The sequence below is a fragment of the Anabrus simplex genome, chromosome 3, assembly GCF_040414725.1.
Source record: "Anabrus simplex isolate iqAnaSimp1 chromosome 3, ASM4041472v1, whole genome shotgun sequence".
In the NCBI taxonomy this organism is placed as follows: domain Eukaryota; kingdom Metazoa; phylum Arthropoda; class Insecta; order Orthoptera; family Tettigoniidae; genus Anabrus; species Anabrus simplex.
The window spans coordinates 122,299,699-122,326,901 of NC_090267.1; the positions used below are offsets into that span (position 1 = coordinate 122,299,699).

Consider the following 27,203-nt stretch of genomic DNA (forward strand, 5'->3'; position numbering starts at 1 on the left):
TTCAGAATTTGAAGACAGTGCATTTATTATGTGTTCTTGGCGCCAATAACCACTGTCTCCAGAACTGTGTTATAATTGTCCATTGACATGGACTTGGAGTAAACACGCAGTAAAGCATTTCCAATTCAATCCTACATCTTCAATGTTTGGTTTATCATCTTATTCACATTTCTAAAATACAGAGGACTGCAAATCAAGAGATAAGTTGTTGTTAATTACAACCTACAGTAATGTATATAGAAACCTGTTCATTTTGCATCGCTGTAATTTAATATATACAATAAATAATTATTTTAGTTTATTTTAGTTTCCTCTATTCTCTATGTATTTTTGAAATAGTGTTATTATGTTTGTACTTTTAATTCTTGCGTCACAAACCCGAAGAGGAATAGTATAAGTACAACTGTATTTCAGCAATTTTCTTCTTCTTCTTCTTCTTCATTTTCCCGGCATTTTCCCTCTTCAGGTTACAGTGTTTGCTCTTCTGGCATGCTGTCTCAATTTTACGATGTTGTGTAAATCAAAGGATCTTAGCTCTGTTGCTTTCATATCGCTGTTGATGGTCCCCAACCATCTTTGTTTTGGCCCTCTTCTGGGACTTTTCCCATTTAATTTGAAATTGACGCTGTTGCTGCCAGAGAAGGGGGCTGTTCTCTCCTGACATGACCATACCATTGGAGTCTCTTTTTTCAGCATCTTTTCGGCAATGGAGGCCACGCTTATAATTTCCCTGATCATCTCATCCCAGTCGAGTGACTCCTAAGGACAATTTCAGCATTCTCATTTTCATCGTATGCTGTTTTTAGTTATGTTACAAGTAACTGGACATACAATGCTAATGACCTTAAAACAGTGCGATATACCTTGGGCATCAGATTCACAGCGATCTATTTATGACACCTTCAGTGAGATCTCTTCATTTTTTCATTATTTTTCTGTCTATCACATACTTCTTCATTTAGGTACCAATCACCCTGTACCCTAGAATGACTAAATTCTCTTGAGATATTCACCATCAACTTGGAGGGCTGTTTCATCTGCTGGTCCAAGAGAGTCTGAATATTTTGATGTATAGACGTTGTTTGTATTTTCATAACTTTCCTTTCCACAATTTTATTTTCATTTTAATGTCTTCTTTAGTTGATGCTGTAGTCATGAATTTGATTCTTTACAAAACAATTCCAGTATCAATATTCCCCCGTTTCATTGTATCCAGAAGAGAATGATACAGCATTGGCACATCCCGCACCGGCCACAGGATATGAAGTAAGTGTCTGAATTAATGAAGATTTGTTGAAAATCTATGTGTAATCTAGTAAATATAACGCGTTAGAAAAAGGGGTAAACATAAAAGCCAAGAAGGGCCTTAAGGAGAGTAATGAGCGAAATATTGCGTTTTTGACCAATTTTCAATTTTAACCTTAAACATCCCCCATTCTTCCCCTTTCAACTCCCGTAATCAGTTTTGCTCTAACACAATCTTTAAAGATCTAAATGCCGCATTTAAAGGGTAGCGGCACGCCCTTTTCTGTCACGCTGACAGATAATATTGGCTTCAAATATCTCTCGTACTGCCATTTGGATAATCTCACTGGAATATATTTACCTTGTAGTAGGCCAACACTGTGCATAAGAGGAGAAAAATCTCTGAGGGGGTAACTTCCAGTCCAGACCATTTAATGCATGTATGTTTCTTAATATTTTCAATTGCAATTTTCTAGATTAAAATATTTTCAGCTCTTTGCCTTGCATAAAATGATCCTTGCGACAGAGTTCTTATCAGATTCACCTGAAATTTTCAGATAATGTTTCAGTATGAACAGGAATTAAAAATACAACCTGTGGCAGTAAAGTTCGGTGAACGAAGTCAGAACAGTCGAACCGGCAACACTGGCGACACACAACGTTGCACCTGCTTAGCAGCAGGTTTTGACCACCTGCGCCCAACGTTGTTCAGTTGAGCATCGTGTGTGTGCCGTGTACAACCTGTTTGACACAGTGCGTGTTTAGTGCGTTGGTTCTGAACTGCGAACGGGAACATGAACGACCAAGAGATCAACGTACAGTTTTGTTTTAAGCTTGGCAAGACACCGAAAGAAACGCATGCGATGCTGGTACGTGTTTATGAAGATCAAGCACTGTCCTTGAAGTGTGAGTACGAGTGGTTCGCCCGTTTTCGAGTAGGCGGGGAAAATGTTTCTGACATCCCCCGTAGCGAAAGACCGGCGACCGCCGTCAGTGACGAAAACATTGAGAAGGTGAGGACATTAATCACGAACGATCCGCGATTAACTGTGCGCATGATAGGGGATGAACTGCAGATTAACTGTGAATCCGTGGACAAATCGTTACCAAGAAGTTAGGGAAGAGGAAAACGTGTTCTCGTCTTGTGCCACATCACTTGACTGACGATCAGAAGCAGGCATGTTTAGAGGCTTCACAGGATTTTGTCGAAACGGCGGATGCGACACCAAATTTCTTGAACTGTATTGTCACTGAGGATTAAACCTGGTATCTCAGGTACGACCCTGAAACGAAACGGCAAAGCATGGAATGGCGTTCTCCGGGATCCTCTCGTCGTAAAAAGCTCGGTGCCGAAACGTCACGCATCAAACTCGCTTTGAAAGGAAAGAGATTTGACGATATTCCATACTCCTGAATCCAACGAAACGTGACAAGGCTTTTGAACACAATCCCAAAGGAAGCCTTCTTACATTCCAGGACATGTAGCTCCGATCTCAGCAGTGGATAGTTATGGGAGGGGACTATTTCGAAGGACAGTCAGGTCACTGTCGTGCATTGTTCATCTATGTTGATAGTACAGGACTATTCACCGAACTTTATTGTCACAGGTTGTAAATCTGCATTTTATTATCAGTTGATTATTACCGTCACATTTTTGCACGTAAACAGCCCAAACTACTTTCTTTCTATTGTATGTGTAATGAAAAACTGAAAAACGTTTATCTTCAATAGTTTATACTGCACTGCAAAACATAGAGTTATTACTAAGTATGTGACTATTCGTGATAAGTCTGCCAAATTATAGCCCAAACAAAAGAAAAGTCCAAGTTTTGTGTGGCACTCTATCTTATTATTATATGCTTGTGTTTTCAATTTGGTTGTGATAAGTGGTAAATTGTAGAAGTTTTAAATTTCAGTCCTGACTCCCCTTAATGTATAATTGTGTAGGAATTTCAAATCCATAGATAAAATATCAGATCAACATTACCTGGGAATGTACAGTACTCGTTCAGCAACTACGAAGCCTACAGTCACCACAAGGTTCGCCGCTGGCAGGAATGGTAATGCAAGTAGCAGAGCTCCTAGCACAAGAGGTGGATGCCGCTGGAACTGAAATATAAATAAACAAAACACGACATTGGAAAACGTCAAGTAGGACTGACATTAATTTGTTTTGTTTTAAATGTTGAAAACATTTCTTAGCAGACATACTAGGTGTCCCCATAAAACGAAAAGAGGTAAAATTAAGCAATTTCCTCATTTATGCTAAAAGGCTTCAAATTGTGAGTGTTGGACAGCTCTATCAAACTAAAAATTGAAAATTAGAAAAGCGGCTGGAATTGATCAGATTTCTGGGGATATACTAAAGACAATGGGTTGGGATATAGTACCATATCTGAGGTACTTATATGATTATTGCTTGGTCGGAGGAGCTATACCAGATGAATGGAGAGTTGATATTGTAGCCCCTGTGTATAAAGGAAAGGGTGATAGACATAAAGCTGAAAATTACAGGCCAGTAAGTTTGACATGCGTTGTATGTAATCTTTTGGAAGGCATTCATTCTTATTATATTAGACATGTTTGTGAAATTAATAACTGGTTCGATAGAAGGCAGTTCGGTTTTAGGAAAGGTTATTCCACTGAAGCTCAACTTGTAGGATTCCAGCAAGATATAGCAGACATCTCGGATTCTGGAGGTCAAATGGACTGTATCGCGATTGACCTGTCTAAAGCATTTGATAGGGTGGATCATGGGAGACTACTGGCAAAAATGAGTGCAATTGGACTAGACAAAAGAGTGACTGAATGGGTTGCTATATTTCTAGAAAATAGATCTCAGAGAATTAGAGTAGGTGAAGCTTTATCTGACCCTGTAATAATTAAGAGGGGAATTCCTCAAGGCAGTATTATCGGACCTTTATGTTTTCATAAATGATATGAGTAAAGGAGTGGAATCGGAGATAAGGCTTTTTGCGGATGATGTTATTCTGTATAGAGTAATAAATAATTTACAAGCTTCTGAGCAACTGCAACGTGACCTCGATAATGCTGTGAGATGGACAGCAGGCAATGGTATGTTGATAAACGGGGTTAAAAGTCAGGTTGTGAGTTTCACAAATAGAAAAAGTCCTCTCAGTTTTAATTACTGCGTTGATGGGGTGGAAGTTCCTGTTGGGGATCATTGTAAGTATCTAGGTGTTAATATAAGAAAAGACCTTCATTGGGGTAATCACATAAATGGGATTGTAAATAAAGGGTACAGATCTCTGCACATGGTTATGAGGGTGTTTAGGAAGGGGAGTTAGGGATTGGAATAACTTACTAAGGGAGACGTTTAATAAATTTCCAATTTCTTTGAAATCATTTAAGAAAAGGCTAGGAAAACAACAGATAGGGAATCTGCCACCTGGGCGTCTGCCCTAAATGAATATCAGTATTGACTGATTGATTGATAAAAATATCGAATTTCGAAAATCCCTTCCGGCCTAAATTTAATTACGAAAAACCAGCCTAAAATCGCGTGTTTTTATACTCGCTTTCTTTTTGATTTAAAATCCTAATAAAATTAACTTAGTTACATAATTATTTCTGTAATTCTTCCTTGATTCAATATGCTGAGGCGTTTTCTGATTTTTTTGAAAATGTCCACACCTAATGTAGTTATAAGGGCTTAAGTGAAACTCTGCATTGGCTCACATTAGCGCTCGTCGTCGTGGAAAAAGGCAAATTGCTAGTCTAATCGATCGGAATGGTTGAGTTTCCAGTGAACAATCAGTCTACCGCGTGTCATCTTCATTGACTCATAGTAGCGCTCGTCGTGGTAGAAAAAGGCAAACAGCTAGTCTAATCTACCGGAATAGTTGAGTTTCCAGTGAACAATCAGTCTACCGCGTGTCATCATCATTGACTCACAGTAGCGCTCGTAGTGGTAGAAAAGACAAAATTACTGCTAATCTAATCGACCGGAATGGTTGAGTTTCCAGTGAGCAATCAGTCTACCGCGTTTCATCATCATTGACTCACACTAGCGCTAGTAGTGGTAGAAAAAGGCAAACTGCTAATCTAATCGACCGGAATGGTTGAGTTCCAGTGAACAATCAGTCTACCGCGTGTCATCATCATTGACGCACACTAGCGCTCGTAGTGGTAGAAAAGACAAACTGCTAGTCTAATCGACCGGAATGGTTGAGTTTCCAGTGAACAATCAGTCTACCGCGTGTCATGATCATTGACGCACATTAGCGCTCGTAGTGGTAGAAAAAGGCAAACTGCTAGTCTAATCGACCAGAATGGTTGAGTTTCCAGTGAGCAATCAGTCTACCGCGTGTCATCATCATTGACCCACATTAGCGCTCGTCGTGGTAGAAAAAGGCAAACTGCTAGTCTAATCGACCGGAATGGTTGAGTTTCCAGTGAACAATCAGTCTACCGCGTGTCATCATCATTGACGCACACTAGCGCTCGTAGTGGTAGAAAAGACAAACTGCTAATCTAATCGACTGGATACGGCATCATGCCGGCACATCGTAAGAAACGTTTAATGTGTCCCTTGCGTTTGGAAAAGTGGAGAAAACAACGACAATTAATTACAAATGCACCAACAATAAGATTCAGTGAGGAACGGAGTTCCAGTCTGCAGTCAGACTTTGCATTCGATGATTAAGAAAAGGATTGTAATTTTTAGGAATAAATAAAGAATATTTCATACATCATTATATTTTATTTACCTATAATTCGTAGTTCATATCCCTAGGATGTTTTCAACCTCGAATTGCTTCCCCGAAGGGCTAGAACTGCGAAATTCTGCTACAGGTTTATCAACACGGCGGCCATGGCCTTAACATACAACTCCAGCATTCGCCTGATTTGGACATGGAAAATGAAATTTCATTTAGGGCACCCGGCGAAGGGATTTAAATCCACAATCTTCCGAAGGCAAGTTCACTACTACAAGATACGAAACGTGCAACCAACTCGCTAGGTAAGTTAATTAGTACATTTTTCAGGAGGAAGGAATGAATCAAGTAATGATATATTGTTAGAGCAATACTAAAGAATAAAGCATTCCGACTCGAATTCTGGAAAGTATAATGCTAATGACATAGTTGAAAGACCACCTAATACACACTTGTCTGTTAATGCAAAATCATATCGACTTGGATTTGAAAGTTATATTGTTATATTAGCTCTGAAACATGCACACATCGCCCGTCTCTACCATTATTAAAAAACGATAAAAACTTTGCATTCGAGTGTTGAGGAAAGCATCTGTCTTTAAACAGAAAGATGTTTGGGTGGAGAAAGGAATTACATTTCATGAAATGGTGATTGTCAGAGTTCAAAAAATTATCTGAACATACCTTTAACTTCTGACATGAGGAATGAATAAAGAACGATGCACTGGATTGATCACAACATTTCACTCCACCTAAATCAAAATTGAGTTCTTTCGATGTGGTTACTCAGGATGTCTGAAGTGTAATCACTGTTACACAATTCACATTGATTACGTTTTGTATAAATATGAAGATCTGAATGATTTAGCACACCGGAATTAGCCCTTGATTTTACAGACCACAGCCGATTCCTTCCACTGCCTCCCTCGTTTTATTCATGATTATTCATTTCATCTTCAATAGCTCCTTAACTGCACGGCACCATGTCTAAGCAGTTAGGTGCTGGCCTTTGGTCACAAGAGTCCCGGTTCGATTCCCGGCAGGGTCGGGAAATTTAACCGTCATTGGTCCATTCCCTGGTACGGGGCGCTGGATTTCTGTGTTGTCTTCATCGTCATTTCATCCTCATCACGCCGCCCAATTCGCCTTCGTGATCAAATCAAAAGACTTTGCAGAACAAGCATAATTCATTTCATTTTAAAGAAGACCTTTTACTTTGAATTTGAGAAATCATAAGTTCCGTTTCTTGATACAGCGGATAAGGTGAGATGAAATTATATGGCGGATTTTTACTGGCGCCAACCTCAGAGGAGCTAAAAAGGAAAAAAAATGAATTGGCGTATGCTTTTCGTGCCGGGAGTGTCCGAAGACATGTTCGGCTCGCCAGGTACAGGTCCATGAATAGGAACTGTCCCAGTATTCGCCGGAAGTGTAAGTGGAAAACCACAGAAAACCATTCTCAGGACACCCAAATTTAGGGTTCAAACCCAATCATCTTGTTTTGTTCTTTCCTGTTCTGCTCCTGTATTTACTGTAAATGTATTTTTCTTTGTTAATATCGTTGTTTATGTAAATATGTATTATATATGATTGTACAGTTTTTATTGTGTATATTTGTGTCCTTTGTAAATGTGTATATATCTTTCATTTTAGATTCATATCTATTGAACATAGCTCGGATCTTTGTAATTCGGCGTTATGCTGTTGCTGATTCTGAATAAATAAATAAATAAATAAATAAATAAATAAATAAATAAATAAATAAATAAATAAATAAATAAATAAATAAATAAATAAAATGCAGGGCTTGGCTGCATAACCGGCGCATAACGGGCGCGGTGATTTCGGTCGATTAAATACCATACAAATTATTTCTTAAAATACAGTTGAATGCCTTATGTAGAAAATCTCCTCTCGCTGCTCATGGTAACCTTTAAAAGCCTTCTGCTATCATTTGGTAAAATCTGAAATATAAGTGAATTATAACTTCTAACTCCAACAGATAATCTCCTACTCAAAAGTACATCTTTCACACAATCAAAATTAGCAGCGCATGCGAATTAGACAGTGTGTGACACTTTCAACGACATCAACAATATAGGCCTAGAGCTTTCCCGACCCTGAAGTGGACCGGGATCGGTGTATGAAATAAAATAGCATGGGCAAGAGGATACCAAAGTAAATGAAATAACTGACCAAATAAATAAAAAATTAAATCTCCTATTTATTTGTGCATTTATTTATTTATACCATAGAAATGAAACCTTGAAATAGCACCTGAATGAATACCTTACAAAGCTACATAATGTAATATATATATATTTATTTTTTTACTGTACTATACCATTGCCGGCCCCGTGGTGTAGGGGTAGCGTGCCTGCCTCTTACCCGGAGGCCCCGGCTTCGATTCCCGGCCACGTCAGGGATTTTTACCTGGACCTGAGGGCTGGTTCGATGTTCACTCAGCCTACGTGATTAGAATTGGGGAGCTATCTGACGGTGAGATAGCGGCCCCGGTCTAGAAGGCCAAGAATAATGGCCGAGAGGATTCGTCATGCTGACCACACGACACCTCATAATCTGCAGGCCTTGGGGCTGAGCAGCGGTCGCTTGGTAGGCTAAGGCCCTTATGGCTGTAGTGCCATGGGGTTTGGTTTGGTACTATACCGTTACTTTTGTGTCACGTCTATATGTATCTTACTGTGCGTAGCTATAAGTTCTTCTCCTCGTATTACTTTCAATCTTTAATTTTCCTCTTGTTTACCTATATGTTTTATTGTTAATTGTTGTGTCTCTACACTTATTTTGTTACTTTAATCATTTGCTACTTTAATCATTTGATGATATTTCCCGCATTGTTGTTTAATTTTTTATGTTCCATTGTGCTATATTGTAAATTCATTGCGGAACTCTATAAATCGGCTTGTCGCTGTTTTGGTTTCCTAAATAAATAAATAAATAAATAAATAAATAAATAAATAAATAAATAAATAAATAAATAAATAAAATAAATATAAATATGTTACAATGGAACAACTTCTTAGTGAGGCTAGATTAAGAGGTTGAGATTGTAGAACGCTGTTTATCTGAACGCAAGTTGTGGCTTCTCTCCCGGCTCAGTCCAATAATATTTAGAGTTGTTTAAATCACCACCCTCGTGTCTATACATTTTTCAGCACGTAAAATAATTCCAGTGGCACAAAATTAAGGTACCTCGGCCACTACGCAAACCATAATTTGATGAAACGAGGTCATATGTATTCTATAACAAATTTTCTTGTAACTCGGTAAGTGTAATAAGCATACGTACGGGATACGTGCCATTAAGAAGAGGAAGGCTGAGGGAGCAAAGATAATGGCAATCTTGGATTTTATAATGTCATGATACAAAGAAAGATGGCCGCTGATAGAGAGTATAAAATCACATGTCACCACCCATGTAAAAAACAAAAAAATCATGCGATAAGTTCGCAAGTGGGTTCATTTAATGCGTTTAGATCGTTCTACAGAATAAAATCACGAAACAAACAGAATTGATAAAGATTTTTAGTTGAGAAATATTGAAGATATTCGTTTCAGAGAAATGTTCAAACCTCTAAAAATTAATGAGGAAGTGAATGAGTACAGAAAGAAATACAGGGTGAGGGAGAATCGAATTATGAATCTACAAAATACAGAACGTCATCTACTGAATGTTCCAGAAAGTTTTGAGAGCGCGAGGAATGCTAGTGTTCAGGTGGTGCCAGTTGAACGGCGGGTCAAGTGCGATGTATTCAACGGAACTGAGGTATCAGAAATGGATATACGACAATAAGTTTTGAAGTTCGTTTCATTTCAATTCATGCACATGCCCGACTTACAACATGACGTTTCACGTAATGTGTACCTGTTGCACGGTAGTGACGCGTTGACAGGTGAGTTGAACTCATCAGGTTATTCGTTGCAAGATTACCTGCACTCGCTAATGAACTTAGAATGGAAGACGTCTTGGCAAAAAGTGAAAATGATGGGTTACTTCTCCTGAGAACACGTTTAGTGTTGCCCTCAATTCCAAATACACAGGTGTGACTGAGTTATACTCACAAAATATGTTGTCCATGTGCATTGAGAAGGGTGCAGATTTGCGGGTTGTAGGCTACAGTAGCTGCGATTACGGGGACGAGGAGAGCAATCGCCCTCCCAATTTGAGGAGAAAAAATAATTATTATTCCATTTTATATCAATCAGTCACTACTGATCTGTATTTAGGGCAGTCGCCCAGGTGGCAGATTTCCGATCTGTTGTTTTCCTAGCCTTTTCTTAAATGATTGCAAATAAATTGAAAATTAATTGAACATCTCACTTAGTAAGTTATTCCAGTACCTAACTCCCCTTCCTATAAACGAATATTTGCCCCAATTTGTCCTCTTGAATTCCAACTTTATCTTCATATTGTGATCTTTCCTACTTTTAAAGACACCACTCAAACATTCGTCTACTGATGTCCTCCCATGCCATCTCTCCACTGACAGCTCGCAACATACCACTTAGTAGAGCAGCTCGTCCCCTTTCTCCCAAGTCTTCCCATCCCAAACTTTGCAACATTTTTGTAACGCATCTCTTTTGTCGGAAATCGCCCAGACCAAATCGAACTGCTTTTCTATGGACTTTTTCCAGTTCTTGAATCAAGTAATCCATGTGGGGGTCCCATACACTGGAACTAAACTCTAGTTGGAGTCTCACCAGAGACAAATATGCTATCTCCTTTACAGCCTTACTACAACCCCTAAATACCCTCATAACCATGTGCAGAGACCTGTACCTTTTATTTACAATCATATTTATGTGATTACCCCAATGAACATAGGTATTTACAATGATACCTAAAGGGAACTTTCACCGAGCTGGATAGCTGCAGTAGCTTAAGTGCGGCCAGTTTCCACTATTCGGGAGATAGTAGGTTCAAACTCACTGAAGGCAGCCCTGAAAATGGTTTTCCGTGGTTTCCCATTTTCACACCATTCAAATGCTGGGGCTGTACTTTAATTAAGGCCACGGCCGTTTCCTTCCCACTCGTAGCCCTTTCCTGTCCCATCGTCGCCATAAGACCTATCTGTGTCGGTGTGACGTAAAGCAACTAGGAAAAAAAAGGGAACTTTCACCCAATCAACGCAGTATTTAAATCTGAGAAGACTTTTCATATTTGTGAAACTCACAACCTGACTTTTATCCCCGTTTATCATCATACCATTGCCTACTGTCCATCTCACTACATTATCGAGGTCATTTTGCAGTTGCTCACAATCTTGTAACTTATGTATTACTGTGTACAGAATAACATCATCTGCAAAAAGCCTTACCTCTGATTCCACTTCTTTACATATATCATTGATATATATATATATAAGAAAACATTATGGTCCAATAATACTGCCTTGAGGAATTCCCCTCTTAATTATTACAGGGACAGATAAAGCTTCACCTACTCTAATTCTTTGAGTTCTATTTTCTAGAAACAGAGCCACCCTTCCAGTCACTCTTTTATCAAGTCCAATTGCACTGATTTTTGCCAGTAGTCTCCCATGATCTACTCTATCAAATGCCTTAGATAGGTCAATCGCGAAACAGTCCAATTGACTTCCTGAATCCGAGATATCTGCTATATCTTACTGGAATCCTACAAGTTGGGCTTCAGTGGAATAGCCCTTCCTAAACCCAAATTGCCTTCTATCAAACCATTTATTAATTTCGCAAACATGTCTTATATAATCAGAAAGAATGCTCTCCCAAAGCTTACATGCAACGCATGTCAAACTGACTGGCCTGCAATTTTCAGCTTTATGTCTATCACCCTTTCATTTATATACAAGGGCTACTATAGCAACTCTCCATTCATTTGGTAAAGTTCCTTCATGCAAACAATAATCAAACAAGTACCTCAGATATGGTACTATATCCTAACCCACAGTCTTTAGTATATCCCCCGAAACCTTATCAATTCCAGCTGCTTTTCTAGTTTACAACTTCTGTATCTTACTGTAAATGTCATTGCTTTCATAAGTAAATTTTAATACTTCTTTAGTATTATGCACCTCCTCTATCTGGACATTATCCTTTTAACCAACTATCTTTACATACTGCAGACTGCATACTTCTGCCTTTTTAAGACCCTCGCATACACACTCCCCTTCTTCATTAATGATTCCTGGAATGTCCTTCTTGGAACCTGACATTTTAAAGTTTCAACAGACCTAAGAGTTATTTTCAAAAATACTGAAACTCTAAATGATAAAAAATGCAATTGGTACAATCCCTATTGTTTTCTTTCTCAGTTATTTCCTTCCTTTAATTTCTTCAATTATTAAGAAAATACTTAGCGAAAATACTCACAAAATGTCGTTGGTTGCGGCTAACACATTCATACTGCGCAGCAGACTTGCCGCGCGCTTTCTTCATTCTGGCAGTCTCACTCAGTAAATGTGTCTGTGTAGTTCTGTAACTGTACATTTGTTAGTGTGTAGTGAATTACTAAATGGCATTTTAATTGTATAATAACGCCGAACTTCTATTGTCCTTTTGGTGAAAGTTTTATTGAAGAGTACCATTAATACGCGTCCGCCTCTGTGGTGTAGTGGTTAGCGTGATTAGCTGCCACCCCCGGAGGTCCGGGTTCGATTCCCGGCTCTGCCACGAAATTTGAAAAGTGGTACGAGGGCTGGAACGGGGTCCACTCAGCCTCGGGAGGTCAACTGAGTAGGGGTGGGTTCGATTCCCACCTCAGCCATCCTGGAAGTGGTTTTCCGTGGTTTCCCACTTCTCCTCCAGGCGAATGCCGGGATGGTACCTAACTTAAGGCCACGGCCGCTTCCTTCTCTCCTCCTTGCCTATCCCTTCCAATCTTCCCATCCCTTCACAAGGCCCCTGTTCAGCATAGCAGGTGAGGCCGCCTGGGCGAGGTACTGGTCATACTCCCCAGTTGTATCCCCCGACCAAGTGTCTGAAGCTCTAGGACACTGCCCTTGCGGCGGTAGAGGTGGGATCCCTCGCTGAGTCCGAGGGAAAAACCGAACCTGGAGGGTAAACAGATGATGATGATGATGACCATTAATACGCACTGAAATTGGCAGACCCAACCTTTACGTCTATATCGAAATTCGCTCAGAGAACATTAAAAAGTACCATTTTGTAGCTATATTTTTTCAATGTTTATGCTCCCACCCCCCACCCCCACACCAACGCTCCCTCTGCTAGATCCCTTAAACCCGGGTACTTTCTGCTGTCTATACATTTTTGTGCCCCCGCCCCTCCTGATTTCTAACTCCCAATCGCCGATACCACCGGATTACTATAAATTTCGTATGTGTTAGAGTCCTGCACTGGACCAAACTCACCGGTTTTCTAGCTCAATCAAGTTTTATGGTAACCCAGATTGACTCAATCCACTAGACGATCACATCAACCCGAAATGGCTCACGTTCGTTGTAAGGCTACTTTGAGATCGGGCCGGGCTGAGTGGCTCAGACGGTTAAGGCGCTGGCCTTCTAACCCCAACTTGGCAGGTTCGATCCTGGCTCAGTCCGGTGGTATTTGAAGGTGCTCAAATACGACAGCCCCGTGTCGGTAGATTTACTGGCACGTAAAAGAACTCTTGCGGGACTAAATTCCGGCACCTCGGCGTCTCCGAAGACCGTAAAAGTAGTTAGTGGGACGTAAATCAAATAACATTATTATTATTATTATTATTATTATTATTATTATTATTATTATTATTATTATTATTATTATTATTATTATTATTATTATTATTATTATTATTATTACTACTTTGAGACGGCTTCACTTAAAGAAATTGCGTGCGCACAACACGATGTCTGGCTCACAGTAGCTCACGTAGATACTGCTAATAGGCGTTTACATTCAGTAAAACTATTAAAAAGTAATTAAGGTGTTCTAATCTCTCTCTCTCTCTCTCCATTCATCCTTGTGAGGGTATAGTGACATTATGATGTCGCTGATTCGGCCGTGATTCTCAGTGCACAGTGCATTTCAATTGACATTGAACGTTATTAAAACATGCGTAACAGTTCGTTACTCGAAATCGGTTGAGAAAAGTATGTTCAGAGAATGTCAGATTCCAGAACACTCAAAAAAATGTCCATTGGGAAACTCTTTGGGAGATGAAAAATATGGCTCAGCTGTGTGGAAGACGACTTCCAGAAGCTGGGTATTAAGAGCTGGAGAAGGAGAGCAGAAGACAGTGAGGAGTGGAGAAAGGTGATCATGAAGGCCAAGATTCTACATGGACTGTAGCACCGACTAGTCAGTCAGTCAGTCAGTCAGTAGGTACGATAGCATATTTTAACGCCATAATTCCTTGCATACTTCGTTGATACTGTTCAGAAGGAACTGAAGAGGATCTATATTGTAGGCAATTATTTAAGAATATGAAAACAGGAAGTCAGTATCTCAACGGATTTGAAGATATTTCAGATGGATCTTCCTATTGTCTCCCCTGTAAATATGAGAATAAGAATAAAGACTAGGAATACAGAATACGAATAAATATAAGAATGAAGTAGTATATTATTGGGATAATGTTATTTTGCTGTGCTTTGGGAATGTATTTCTCAGCCCATTCTTGCCCGAAAGCATACGTTCACTTTCTCAATTTTAGAGTTCTTCCACTCCACTGATGTCGAACTAGTCCGTGCGATAAAACCTCCGTTTCTCTTGTTTTATAAGACAAAAGGTCTGTGCACAAGGTAGGCTACAAAGCAGGAGTAAGTGTGTTGTAATGCAGTAAGACAGGAAGGAGAGAAGCCCCGACTGCACCAGTTGTAAAACGAAATGACTTTGGTGTAATGACTGCGGACAACTCCTGTGTTTACACGCGGCTTCACCATAAACATACTCTGGAAAGCAAGGAGTACACAACAGAATCTCAGATTGAAGAACTGATGCACTTGGCTTTTACACGCACTAGCAATAGACTCTGCGAACATCTTTCAGGCGTCTGGCATAAAATAGTCTATTTACACGTTCGTACAAACCTCCTGGCATTCTCTAACTGAAATCGCAGCGTCGTTTGCTCCCTTGTGCAGAATGATAAGGTGACATAGTATTTTTAAACAACATGTTTAATAATGAACTACACAGCATTTGTTCTTACTGTATGTTGAATTTATACTACGAGGATTGTGGAGAACTTTAAGCTAGACATCTCAACATAACTCAATTGGGAAATAATGGAAAAGAATGAAATAATGATGAATAATTAGAATATAATCTCTAAAGAGGCAGTAGTATACGAAGTTCCACTCAAGGTGGAATAGCTACCATGAAATTTAGGACGTGTATGCTGAAAACAGGTAAAAATATGTACTTACATATACTGTCCATAATTTCGTAGGCACTATGTTTCAAGGCATTCTCATATATTGTGTTATGTTTTTAATATTTATACTGTATTTCATAATTAAAATAGCAATAAGACCCAGTGAAATTGATCCAAGTTACAAATCAATGTAAATATGATATACATGGTTAATGTTTAAGAGAAACCCCATGGCGAACTCCGGACTCTCACCGCTGGGTACCGTGGTTCAAATCCCGATGAGATTTGCGCTGGACAAAGTGGAATCGGGACAGGTTTTTCTCCGGGTACTCCAATTTTCCCTGTCATATTTCATTCCAGCAACACTCTCCAATGTCATTTCATTTCATCTATGAGACATTAATCATTGCCCCAGAGGAGGGCAACAAGCTTCGGCAGCCGACACAATTCCTATCCTCGTCGCTAGATGGGGGCTTCATTAATTCCATTCCTGACCCCATCCAATGACTAGAAACAGGCTGTAGATTTTCATTTTCATGGTTAAAGATTAATATAAAATAAAAATACACTAGATTCTACCAGCATCTGCAGCTGTGTCACCGCATTTTGCCAATTCAAGAGACTGTGTCCGTTGAATAAAAAGTCATTAAGGGGATCACAAACGTGTACCAGTTTTCATTACTGCAGTTCGACGGTTTCAGTGTGGATCTCGGCTCACAAGTGGCCGCAGCTGGTCCGTGGTCCGACAGCTCTGCATTCCGACCGGCCAAATGAGCAGAGGAGGGGTGGCCACGGCTCTAACGTGCCTCTACGCCTCTGTATTCGGGAAAAGTTGCGCTGGTCCTCACCGTTGGCTGACCATTAGATTGGTTTTCCGTGGCTTTCCTTTCTCCTGCACTAAGGCGATTGCGGTACAGTTCCTAGTACAGGCCACAGCCGACAACTTTCCCACGTTCAGGGTACATCTTCTCTGATATGAATATTCTGGCCTGAGAGACGGCGTCACCGTCTAGGAGGCCCGCCTACCCCTTCAGGGGAGGAATGAAATCATTTAGTAGTAGTATTCGTTACTGCAGTGAAATGGATTTGAATGAAAGTTGGGCAATGCTCAATGAACCCCGAAATTAAGATATGAAACACAATAAATGATTTTTCTTCTTTTCCCACTGTTTTTTGCACATCCTGGTAGGGTCACGGATGCAGACTATATAGCACAAGTCATCCTGGCTCAGTTTTATGGCCGGATGCCCTCTTGACACCAAACCTGTGTGGAGGGGTGTATTCAGTATTGCTCGTTTCTGCAGCGGTCGGTAGTGTGCTTTGCTATGCATCTACGAAAAGGTGTGTATAACAAGTACCGCGTACCCTAGTCAGAAGAGGTAGCCGTAAGTGATTAAAATAACCCTTCCGGCCGGAAATCGAAACGAGAACCCTCTGAACCGAAGGCAACAATGCCGACATTTCAACCAATGTAAAAATTAATAAATGTTGAATTATAAAGAGAACGATATTGTAAAATAGATTTCAGAAACTCAAGATAAAATTAATTTTTTGGATTATACGATGAAAATGAAAATTCACAGCCTGTTTCCAGTCATTCGACCGGATCAGCAATGGAATGAATGAAGCCCCATCTATCGTAGAGGATAGGAATTGTGCCGACTGCCGAAGCCTGTCGCACTTCCCTGGTGCAATAATTAATAAATGACAGATTAAATTAAATGATATTGGAGGGTGCTTTCGGAATTGAATATAACAGGGAAAACCGGAGTACCCGGAGAAAAACCTGTCCCGCCTCCGCTTTTTCCAGCACAAATCTCACATGGATTGACCGAGACTTGAATCACGGAACCCAACGGTGAGAGGCCGGCGCGCTGCCGCCTGAGCCACGGAGGCGTTACTGGTTTATACGATATTTGTATATAATTTTATGTTAAATTGTGTCATTTAGGGGCATTTTGAATTGTATTCTACTTTAATGATGTAGCAATTTCTGAGGTGCGTTAGCTCATTGTTGATTAATAGCCACCGTTAATCCAGATCGATATATCGTTGTGCACGTGTCAATAAGAATAGAATATTCCCATCCCCTCGTTCCGGATCGCCAGGAACTAGGGAGAAAGTAATCATTTATTGCAATAAATGTGATTTGATACAAGCACAATTTTGTTACAATTAATTTTTCTATTACTACCTCAAATATTATAATTACGCCTACAAACTAATTACACCCGATCTCTAAACTGTAGTTTCGAAGATCTTCGTTTTAAATTTTTATCCTAGACGTTAACATTGTTATATAGTCTAGGGCAAAATGTACCCTACCCATATTAATTCTTGTTTGTTCTTGTTTTGTGTCACTAGTCTGAACCATGTTATCCTTAGCTTACAATAGACATTATGAATGAATTATTTGCCTAATTGAGTTATTCTGTTTGTGTCAATGTCGATCTTGTAACACAGTCCCTTTGCATAATCTTCCACCGTCAAAGGAACTGAATGCGTTCGTTCAGTATGTTTGTACCATCACCTACCACACACATTGGCCATAACGTTTCTGACGATTACTGATAATGGCGAGAATAGTGGCTGCTATAAGGACGTACAAAATGGCGTTAATTCGGGAATATTTTTGGTGGGCCATCTGTCTTAAAGACTGATTCTTTCAACGTGCCCCGTATGTAGGCATCAGTGGCCATGTGATTCCGCGAACAGGAAGGATATAGGAATGGAGTTTCACGAGATATCTGTGATCTCCAAAGCGACGTTGCAGTAGGGTAAGTAAATCCCAGGTGGTGTGACCTCCTTACTGCCTGCTGTCATTTCTTGATGGATACAGTACTTTTGCATTCATCTCTTGGCACAGGCCAGAGTAAAGTGTAGCTTCCACTGAAGTCCCAGTCAACATCCATGGCTGTGATAATATGGACGTTGCTGGGGTATGGGTAGTGCTGAGTAATGACATTCAGAGCATGACTAGTGCATCTGACTGTTATGAAGGGTGCCGCTCATAGGGTCAGTCGTGCTGCAATAGTACTTTCTGATCCCGTGAGGAAAGCAATGGCAAACTACCTCACTCCTCATCTTGCCTAGTACGCTCATTTTGGTGCTGCCATTGGTTTTGGGGGTTTCCTTATAATCACATAACCTTTGGTGGTGCTATTTGAGGATCCAACCAGCCTCTGGGCTGGTGACCTAACAGACAGACAGTGATCTTCTTGCTGCATTCATTCTCTTTGGAGAGATAAGTTTCTGGTGCGATAAAACAGCGTAAATGGGATAATGGGATATCTGTAGACTACCTGGTTCAGTAGTGTAGCCAGGATCGACCGATTGGGGGAGGGGGTCAAGGTTTTTGGTTACAAACTGATGATAGAACACAATGAAGGTGCTTGTACATGTGTGGTGCGCCCTTTGCACGAGTGTCATAAGGACACTGATATAAGTAAATTTTGTCGATATTCAGATTGTAGTATTCTACCGGTAGACTACAAAATCTTGCATTAAAATACCGAATAAAAACATGAAACGGCGTATGGCTTTTAGTGCCGGGAATTTCCAAGGACATGTTCGACTCGCCGGGTTCAGGACTTTTGATCTGACGCCCGTATGCGACCTGCGCGTCGTGATGAGGATGAAGTGATGGTGAAGACAACACATACACCCAGTCAGACGAATCAACCAATGACGGTTAAAATTCCCGACCCTGCTGGGAATCGAACCCGGGACCCTTGTGACCAAAGGCCAGCACGCTAACCATTTAGCTAGGGAGCCGGACAATACAGAACAAGAAAAATATACGCAAAGTAAATGCTTTTATGGGGATTGGTATGTTCAGATTACATTCTGAAATCATACTTTCGAGGCTTGTTAGAAAATAGATCCAAGAAAGCTTTTGGTTTTCTAATTCGTCTCTATGAATATTCAAAAGAGTTTGAGTCGACTTTCACTTGTTTATTGTCAGTTTCTATTTATTTTCTTTTGCAAAAATTCCATGGGGGTGTAGGGGAGTCTTACCTCCAATAACCCTCTGGGAACGCCCCTGATTTGGTTCACTGTTTATGGATCCTGTGAAGCATCTTTGACGAATTAAGAGCTCAGTATTCCATGGTAGGACACGGCGCACTGCCCAGTGTTTTCTGTATAACGACATGAGGCCTTTCAAACAATAAAAATACAGTTGCTTGTCGGTTGATGTAGTTGTCAAGGTCAGTATGCCTTTCATCTGAAAATCATACATTTTGCAGAAAAAAATTCTGGATCCTCATACGCCGTGGACAACATTAAGCTGAATTACTGTAACGCGGCTCGCTCATACCTTTCTGTTAGATCCTGCCCAAGCTGAATAAGATACACAAATTCATTCAGCTCTAAACTTCCACTTGACAGAACCAACACCAAACCAAATTTTAGCAATATTCGTCGTAGACTACGTTTTGGGGACTGTAACATTTGCTGCGAAGGTCATCCATGATTCTAGTTTGTGGTGACAGTTCTTGGACACCCTGTTGTCCCCTACGTAAGACTGATCGCGTTTCATGGAATTGGTCAACGATGGCGAACATTGTACTGTTACTTGGTGCCTCCATTTTAAATCACTTCTCGTACTGTTCTTTAACGTGAAGGAAACTCGGCCCATTCTGACATCCTACTTCGTATAACGGTAAATAATGTTCCACGATAAACAAATTCTGCTATGTTGTGAGAACTATAGTTGCAGAAATCAACACAACATTGAATTGACAATAAGTACAATAAATAAATACTTACCGGGCGAGTTGGCCGAGCGGTTAGGGGCGCGGTGCTGTGAGCTTGCATCCGGGAGATAGTGGGTTCGAATCCCACTGTCGGCAGCCCTGAAGATGGTTTTCTGTGGTTTCCTATTTTCATACCAGGCAAATACTGGGGCTGTACCTTAATTAAGGCTACGGCCGATTCCTTCCCACTCCTAGCCATTTCCTATCCCATAGTCGCCATAAGACATATCTGCCTAGGTGCAACGTAAAGCAACTTGTAAATAAACAAATAAAAAACATCGTTGCTCGGGAAACGTGGACGGTAGATGAGCAATAAATTCAGCGTTGTTTGTTTTGTTGCATACCATACATATAGATAGTTAGACAAGGCTACAGAATGCATTCATAGTATCCTCTGCCTGTCGTAAGAAGCGACTGAAAGGGAAGGGAGGGGGGCAAGGGGCTCTCAACTTAGGAGCGTGGGGTGGCGACCGCGGTTTTCCTAGCTCAGTCTAGCATTCCATCCACTTGTGCCAACCTACTCGTGGTGGTGGTGATTATTGTTTTAAGAGGAAAGGCAACTGAGCAGTCTTCTTCTAAACTGTATAACACTAAACTGAGGGGAAAAATTTACGGGACTCAATACTTCGAAAATGAAGATATCGGCCAAAGGAAGACAAGGGATACGAAGGGTTTGAAAATGAAGGACTCCTTAGTCCTCCAATGCTGCAATAGCGGCGGGGTCAGAAAATAACAAGAATTGATCAAGGGATGTCGGACAGGATAAATGAAATTCAGAAGCCTAGCACAAGTGAAAGCAATTCCAGGACTCAGCTGAGGGCCCTGTGGTCGCCAATCCACGCTCCCAACTTGAATGCCCTTGGAGCCCGGTTTAGGTGATATTTTACTGCCCCCACCCACTGGGGGAACTAACCTCCTCGTATTTCTTTCCTATCTGACCTCCCTTTGTCGCCCTTCGTGGTACTTAATTTCCTTTTGGCGATACCTTCATTCTTTGAATTGCCGGACATCTTCCATGTTTCTTCTTTGGTCGGTGTTAAGGGGACAGTCTGGAGACAAAATTTTAGTCATTTTAGCGAAAAAAGTTCTGAATTGATAGGATTAAGTTCCTTTCTTGTCACGAAGTTATTCCATTTTATTAAAATTCGAACTATTTGTCACTTAAATAATGTTTTAATGTTTTGTTTTATCTCATTTTTCTGCCACAGTATCCCGTCAAATATAGCAAAATTTTTGTGATGTTTGTATTACAGATATACACTGACTGACAGAGCAAATGCAACACCAAGAAGGAGTGGTTCAAAAGGGATGAAAGTTGGGGAAAAAACAGAGACGGCACGGATGAATAATTGATGTTTATTTCAAACCGATATGCAGGTTACACAATGCGCACGGCATCGACTCAGTAGGATGTAGGACCACCGCGAGCGGCGATGCACGCAGAAACACGTCGAGGTACAGAGTCAATAAGAGTGCGGATGGTGTCCTGAGGGATGGTTCTCCATTCTCTGTCAACCATTTGCCACAGTTGGTCATCCGTACGAGGCTGGGGCAGAGTTTGCAAACGGCGTCCAATGAGATCCCACACGTGTTCGATTGGTGAGAGATCCGGAGAGTACGCTGGCCACGGAAGCATCTGTACACCTCGTAGAGCCTGTTGGGAGATGCGAGCAGTGTGTGGGCGGGCATTATCCTGCTGAAACAGAGCATTGGGCAGCCCCTGAAGGTACGGGAGTGCCACCGGCCGCAGCACATGCTGCACGTAGCGGTGGGCATTTAACGTGCCTTGAATACGCACTAGAGGTGACATGGAATCATACGCAATAGCGCCCCAAACCATGATGCCGCGTTGTCTAGCGGTAGGGCGCTCCACAGTTACTGCCGGATTTGACCTTTCTCCACGCCGACGCCACACTCGTCTGCGGTGTCTATTACTGACAGAACAGAAGCGTGACTCATCGGAGAACACGACGTTCCGCCATTCCCTCATCCAAGTCGCTCTAGCCCGGCACCATGCCAGGCGTGCACGTCTATGCTGTGGAGTCAATGGTAGTCTTCTGAACGGACGCCGGGAGTACAGGCCTCCTTCAACCAATCGACGGGAAATTGTTCTGGTCGATATTGGAACAGCCAGGGTGTCTTGCACATGCTGAAGAATGGCGGTTGACGTGGCGTGCAGGGCTGCCACCGCTTGGCGGCGGATGCGCCGATCCTCGCGTGCTGACGTCACTCGGGCTGCGCCTGGACCCCTCGCACGTGCCACATGTCCCTACGCCAACCATCTTCGCCACAGGCGCTGCACCGTGGACACATCCCTATGGGTATCGGCTGCGATTTGACGAAGCGACCAACCTGCCCTTCTCAGCCCGATCACCATACCCCTCGTAAAGTCGTCTGTCTCCTGGAAATGCCTCCGTTGACGGCGGCCTAGCATTCTTAGCTATACACGTGTCCTGTGGCACACGACAACACGTTCTACAATGACTGTCGGCTGAGAAATCGCGGTACGAAGTGGGCCATTCGCCAACGCCGTGTCCCATTTATCGTTCGCTACGTGCGCAGCACAGCGGCGCATTTCACATCATGAACATACCTCAGTGACGTCACTCTACCCTGCAATTGGCATAAAGTTCTGACCACTCCTTCTTGGTGTTGCATTTGCTCTGGCAGTCAGTGTATTAAAGAAACCTATGTATGGAAGTTGTGATTGCAGGATATTTTCAGGCAGTAGGGATCTTTAAATCCCAAATTGTAGTACGTAAATATTACGAAACTTTAAATACGATATATCTCAGAATATGAATTATGTACAGAGAAATTAATAGACAGCGATTTTTGGATAAGTATTTCTTTCGCAAGTTGCTTTACGTCGCACCGACACAGATATGTCTTATGGCGACGATGGGGCAATAAAGAGATAGGAGTGGGAAGGAAGTGGTCGTACAGGCCAGCAGTAAAGTTCGAACCCACTATCTCCCGAATGCAAGCTCGCAGCTGCGCGCCGCTAACCGCACAAGCCAAAAGCATTACCTACCTGATTCCAAATGTTCATGACCATTTCAATTAAATGAAAAAATATGAAATTTTTAAGTAATTCTAGTTTTTCAAGAACTATGAATCAATACCATCAGTACCATCAATTAAGTCAACTTTGGACTGCTTCTACTTTTATTTAGCTGACATTGCCGCGAAAATCAATGCATAAGTAAAACAATTTGTTTATCTCCAGATTGTACCCTTAATAGCGGATAGTTGTCCAGTTGTACTTGACACAGAAAATACTATCACCACCACCACACTAAGTTAGACAGATGTTGAATTCTTTACAAGTGTGTGGAGATTATTTCATTCCAACATCATTTGTTCGTAGTTGATAACAAGAAAGCATCAGAATATAACCTTTTAAAAATAAGTTAGTACCATACAAAGTTTCGCAGGGACTACGTACATTCTGGAAACAGATAACCACCTACTTAGCATAGTTAATAATTTTTTATACTGTGGTTTGGCGCAATTATTATATTATTTATGTATTTTGCTTTAGTGTTTAACTAGCAAATGTACCTGTAAATTATTGTACACGCAGCGAGTTAAATTATATTAAATTGCATGTCTCTTAGCGTTATCCAAGAAACACCACGGAGAGGACTCCATACGTTGTTTCCGATGTAACGTCCGCGTTGAGGAGTTTTGATGATAATGGCAGGCCACGTTTCCTACTGTCATTCACAATTGAGTTCGGGAGTTCCTACTACAACGATAGGCTCACTTGCCTACTGCCATTACACCTTCGAGATTAGAAGTTTTCATTGTAAAGACAGGCCACTTTTCCTAATGCCAGTCAAAATCGAGTTAGGGATATTGAATTATAATCAATAAAAGCAGCTCTATCTAAATTATAAGGGATCAAGATACGACAATATGTCATAAGGGCAAAGTTGCAGATCACTTCAAACTGAGCGGCGATTTTGCTATGTTTCGTGAAGCGACTTGCTGTTTAGCCAACAATTACCCGAAACGAAGGGCTGTACCGTCATTAAAATTGCCTCCATATTTCTATATTTTCCGGGACCAAAATATTACACATTTGAACATTTTGGAATTTTTTCTCAAAGGAATGTGTCCGGGTTTCGGGGTTAGCACTCGCATACAAACGGAGGAATTAAGGAAGAAATTAACACGGTTAAAAAGTTGACATTAATAGAAGATAGGACAAAAACTAGGAACAACCGGATAGGAGAAGTATGTAAATACTAAGTGGGTGCATTGTGAAATAATATGTCCCTCACAAAATGTGTTATGATATGAGTTACGGATTTTAGAAAGCGGTAACAGAGGAGAAATTTAGGCGCATTTATTCTCAGGCTAAAAAGATGGGAAGATTACTTATGGTGTTATTTCTTAAGCCTAAAGAGGCAAGGAAGAGGAAAGAAATTAAAGCAGAAAAGAGAAGTAGCAAGTAAATGCTGTAAATATTGTAGAAAATGCCAGAAAACACCTTACGGTGAGAAATAATGGGCTACTCTCCGCGACACTGTTGGAATGTTGAGAGCCACGCTTAATGCTATTGGAAGACGATTGTAACCTCCAACGGTATTCCGCAAATATACCTCAGAATGACAACTTGACGTCTCTCTCGCCTTCTACCCAAGCAACAACCACGAGTTTACAGGAATTATGACGAAAATGGCATTACGTTTCTTTCCTGCTGGCAAGCAGCCAGAGACCTTGCCATGGTTACCTGTAGGTTCGTTGTCGGTCTGCGAGGGTGTCCGTCATCTAACGCAGACCATTCACCCGCAGAAAATAGCAATTCTCTCCGTCATTTGAAGAGTAAGTGATATTACGTAGACAACAAAGAAATATTTAAAATGTAGGGATGTTTCACATAGAGTCTACAGATTTTAAAGAAAGTCAATGGCGTATGAGAAAATATCAAATAACTCGTTTAATCTCCCTATAAATACCTAGTCTGTTCCGTATTTTTGAATCATTTGCATATATAAACTCGCCCATGGATAAGTACTCTTTAAATATGAAGTTTGATTGAGATCTATCCAGCCGTTTCGCTGTGATGGTGGAACAGACAGACACGGAAGCTAAAAACCACTGTTACGATCTTGAGTTGACCTAAAATGGATAAATATCTGAAGAATTGGCAAAATAAACGAAATTACTGACAGTGCACCCCCTGCAAATTAATTTACATAGACTAGTCCCAAAAGCAAGACCGTTATATTACAAACCAACACCATACTAGTTTTCTACGTTTACGTCAGAAACACAATCCCATCTAGCGAAACCGGTTGATCATTTCAACATATTTCTCTCCATGGCGATTAGTTGACGCTCTACCTCTTTGCTACTTACCGCAGAGTGCAACAGGACGGATGATGGTGCGATGGATCGTATATTTCAGGTAGTCCTTGATCCGGCAATCAACTGGGAAGCCTGCCGTTATAACAACTTTATTTACTTAACTTACGTTGCATGAATTATCGTAATAATTAGCTTTCCCGATATAGAAATCCAAGAATGACACCCAAATAGCCTCGTCGCGCAGACTTTACAAGACCTTGCAATCTGCAGGCCTCCGAGCTGAAAAAGGTTCGCTTGTTCGACCAAGATCCATCAGTGCTGTTGTGCTGTGGCCTTCTTTATTTGTTTTACATCTCACTTAGTACCTTTCCTGTTTTCGGAGACGCCGAGGTTTCGGAATTTCGTCCCGCAGGAATTATTTTAAATGCCAGTAAATATAACGATGTGCTGCCGGCATACCTGTACACCTTCATGAGAGGAGGCTGAGCCAGAAAACCAGTTTTCTCTAATATTTGCTAGTCAACGTTTTTACAATATAATTGTTACCGAGTTTCGTGGATGTGCAGAGGTGAAAGAAGGTGCGGGGGTGAACAGGTCTCAAAATACGAAAGTAAAGTTAAGATAAAATTTAACAAGGTTATATTTTCTTTGCAAAATCAAGAAATAACAAGAATGGCAGGAACAGAGTAGCAAGCAAAAAACGAGAATGTACAATTACAGAGTTACAGGATTTGTGCTCCGAGAGCCGGACACATAATTCTTGAGCAATAAGCCCAACTTTACTTATATTCAAGGTTCAACAAAGGGGCAGAAAACCCCAATCATGCCTAGGAGCACTTGCTCCCAATTACACAGTAAAGCCTCCTCGAGGCATACAGAAACAAATTTTAAGAAAGAGCAACTCGCTCTTAAGTTCGAGCCTATCAAAGGCCACACCAAACTCCACTTTCAAGCTGTCCTCTAAGGACGCATACACAGGGTTAAGAATACCCAACCTACTGAGGCCTATTCCGTGAAGAAACAGAAATATTACATGGCCTCTAAAATACCAACTTGAGAGGAGGCGTTCTTGCACTCCTACTACACTTTATTAAAACCTACTCGGCACTAGGCCTCTAATACAAGGGCTAATCCCATACTAAAGAGGTGACTTATAGAAGGAGACAATTTACATTACGTTAAGGAAGAAACAGTTGAGAAAATAAGTTCACCTCAATGCAATATGAGTGGGAGCTCGAGAGGGTTAAGCACTCTCTATCCCAATTTGTAGTTTAGAAGGATGGAATTGATATTAAGTGTCTTTACATTTTAGAGAAAAGTTACATGGTAAAAGGCTTCGGACTTTCCCGAGAGTTAAATTGCTGAGCTAGCAAGAAAAGAAGTTATTAAAAGGCCATTACCTGGTGGTTGAACGGCTGCCCGAAGAAAGAGGCGCTTCCCGCCCCCTGCTACGTACTTTACACACTGATAGATGTTACTGAAAGGTTCGAGGCGTTTCAGGAATGAGAACACCCGCCCACAATCATTTTATTGGCTAACCACGAAAACCCCTACACAAGATGAAGAAGAAACACATTATTGGTGGAAAATTAATTAGAGAAATTCGGGATTGGTAAATTCAAAACAAGGGGAAAGAAAGGGTTAATATTGCCAACTTAAACAATGACTGAAAGAAATTTAACAAAGGACAAACTTTTGAACACAAAATTTCTCCAAGAAATCAGTTCTTTCACTTCGCACTAGGGTGCACAATTGTAGTCCTTCAGTAGTGTCCTCTAGAAAAGAATGTTCACACTTCTTACTACAGGCAAAACAAAAATACATCGAAAACGACCCAGTTCAGAAAATTCAAAATTTACAAGTAGGGACATCTTCTGAGAAAGTTGAGAA

The 27,203-nt window shown here is 40.9% G+C and overlaps 1 protein-coding gene across 1 annotated transcript in view; it reads right to left on the reverse strand.

Moving 5' to 3' along the window:
• Positions 1 to 27,203, reverse strand: part of LOC136866683 (protein O-mannosyl-transferase TMTC1) — a 1,311,771-nt gene that overhangs the window by 405,297 nt on the left and 879,271 nt on the right. Inside the window, exon 8 of the mRNA XM_068226807.1 lies at positions 3,233 to 3,354. Within this exon, the coding sequence (XP_068082908.1) occupies positions 3,233 to 3,354 (122 nt within the window). The remainder of the gene's footprint in view (positions 1 to 3,232; positions 3,355 to 27,203) is intronic.